Source organism: Ylistrum balloti, unplaced genomic scaffold (genome assembly GCF_031769215.1).
Source record: "Ylistrum balloti isolate Yb309-2 unplaced genomic scaffold, AGI_CSIRO_Ybal_v1 Utg369862, whole genome shotgun sequence".
Lineage (NCBI taxonomy): Eukaryota > Metazoa > Mollusca > Bivalvia > Pectinida > Pectinidae > Ylistrum > Ylistrum balloti.
This window is the reverse complement of record NW_026782009.1, coordinates 287,097-289,789: the sequence shown is the minus strand read 5'-3', so window position 1 is coordinate 289,789 and position 2,693 is coordinate 287,097. Positions and strand designations below refer to the sequence as shown.

Sequence of the window (2,693 nt, the reverse complement as noted above, 5' to 3'; positions counted from 1 at the left end):
GACGGGCAGAGTCACGGAGACGAGAACCATCATCATCATCACCACTAAAACATGGCGACGGGCAGAGTCACGGAGACGAGAAACCATCATCATCCCCATCACTAAAACATGGCAACGGGCAGAGTCACGGAGACGAGAAACCATCATCACCACCACCACTAAAACATGGCGACGGGCAGAGTCACGGAGACGAGAACCATCATCATCATCACCACTAAAACATGGCGACGGGCAGAGTCACGGAGACGAGAACCATCATCATCATCACCACTAAAACATGGCGACGGGCAGAGTCACGGAGACGAGAACCATCATCATCATCAACCACTAAAACATGGCGACGGGCAGAGTCATGGAGACAAGAACCATCATCATCACCACCACTAAAACATGGCGACGGGCAGAGTCACGGAGACGAGAAACCATCATCATCACCACTAAAACATGGCGACGGGCAGAGTCACGGAGACGAGAAACCATCTTCATCATCACCACTAAAACATGGCGACGGGCAGAGTCACGGAGACGAGAAACCATCATCATCCCCATCACTAAAACATGGCAACGGGCAGAGTCACGGAGACGAGAAACCATCTTCATCATCACCACTAAAACATGGCGACGGGCAGTCACGGAAACGAGAAACCATCATCACCACCACCACTAAAACATGGCGACGGGCAGAGTCACGGAGACGAGAACCATCATCATCATCAACCACTAAAACATGGCGACGGGCAGAGTCACGGAGACGAGAAACCATCTTCATCATCACCACTAAAACATGGCGACGGGCAGAGTTACGAAGACGAGAACCATCATCATCACTAAAACATGGCGACGGGCAGAGTCACGGAGACGAGAACCATCATCATCATCACCACTAAAACATGGCGACGGGCAGTCACGGAGACGAGAACCATCATCATCATCATCATCACTAAAACATGGCGACGGGCAGAGTCACGGAGACGAGAAACCATCATCATCATCACCACTAAAACATGGCGATGAGCAGTCAGGGAGACGAGAACCATCATCATCACCACCACTAAAACATGGCAACGGGCAGAGTCACGGAGACGAGAAACCATCATCATCACCATCACTAAAACATAGCAACGGGCAGAGTCACGGAGACGAGAACCATCATCACCACCACTAAAACATGGCGACGGGCAGTCACGGAGACGAGAAACCATCATCATCACCACCACTAAAACATGGCGACGGGCAGAGTCACGGAAACGAGAACCATCATCATCATCACTAAAACAATTACTGGAGTCGGACGATATACTTAATATGCTAACGGACAATACCTGTATTGTAAACAAACTGATTTGTTATTTAACAAGTGTTATTCCGTGTGTACTGCCATAGATTAACATACAGGTATCCGGTTACAGCCGAGATCATTGTCTGATTAGTCGAACACCAGTTAACCATAAAAAGCCACTTTAATTAACTTTGATTAATATTGTTCTTAATATAGACATATAATGCAATTTTCTCGATTTATTTTTATTGATTGTATTTCGTTTTTTACGTTACGTTTTCTAGCTTTCCTTACATGAACTGACTCGTTTCGGTTATGATATCTCAGGTGTGTGTAAGGAAAAAAGAAATAAAAAGACACCGTATCGTCTCTTAAGTATATTTTCACATCAATCAAAAAATCGATATATGAAATAATTTCACACTTCATTTTATTTAATTTATAATGGCCGTGTCAATTATATTTTATCTTACCCAAAACATGGTTAGAATATCAATTGAATGCTTAGAATATAAATAAAATGCAAGGAATATAGATTGAAATAATAAAAAAATTACATCGTTATATAATGATATAATTATGTCTCTTGTCGCCTTTATTTTTAAGCTTTATATAAAGGAGTTATATATAGTAGAGAATAAATCCGGGTTTTATCACAGAAAGGCGAAAGAGAAAGTGGTCGTTCACTTGTTACTGAAGTAGAACAGGTCTTTTGCACCAAAAAAGAGAAGTTTGAGCAGCTAAATGGACGGTTATCATACTAGATTTATAGGCTTAAGGAAAGTTTAAAGTAGAAATGAAGGCTAATGGGTAAAGGCGTCAAATTTCTGGTTAATATTTCTCATCTTCGCTGGTGAAGATGTTATCGACAAAATCATTTTAATTGGTCTGAAATTATCGTTTAATCACATGTCGATTTAAAGAACATTTTTTAAAAAATGCCTAACATTATAAAGAATTTTAAAACGTTGTACCTGATATGGTTACTCGCACAGCTAACACAGGCATGTAGCAAACTCATATTGTGTTTTTTTCTAATTTTAATGTGCAGCTTTTCTTGTGCGTTTTGAAACAGATTTAGATATTTCACTAAGTAGGGTCCTGAAGCGCACTGTGTACAATCAAATAGAATATTTGATTTGTTGTAATGATTCCAATGTTGACACCTGTATTGTTTAATTGTTAATAATATTGACATAATATGTTTTGCGAAAAGTGTTTATATTTAACACGGATCTCTGTGATTTGGAACAGAATATATAGGATCTTAAATTAATTATTTTCATATAAGATTTTATAAAACGAGTCTCAGAAGTTTACATTTTTGCGAGTCTTGGCGAGCAAAGATTAAAACTTGGAAACAAGTTTATAAAAACCTCCTATGGTATGATAAAATTTTAAAATACCCTTTTTA

At 39.8% G+C, this 2,693-nt stretch overlaps 1 protein-coding gene across 1 annotated transcript; it reads left to right on the top strand.

Moving 5' to 3' along the window:
- The first annotated feature begins 221 nt into the window (after positions 1 to 221).
- LOC132545909 (uncharacterized) lies at positions 222 to 887 on the top strand. The gene has a single exon (XM_060209590.1). The coding sequence runs from the start codon at positions 222 to 224 to the stop codon at positions 885 to 887; it is 666 nt and encodes a 221-aa protein (XP_060065573.1).
- The last annotated feature ends 1,806 nt before the right edge of the window (positions 888 to 2,693 follow it).

Coding starts and splice junctions, on each gene's coding strand:
- LOC132545909 (XM_060209590.1), top strand. CDS start 222: ATGGCGACGGGCAGAGTCACGGAGACGAGAACCATCATCATCATCACC.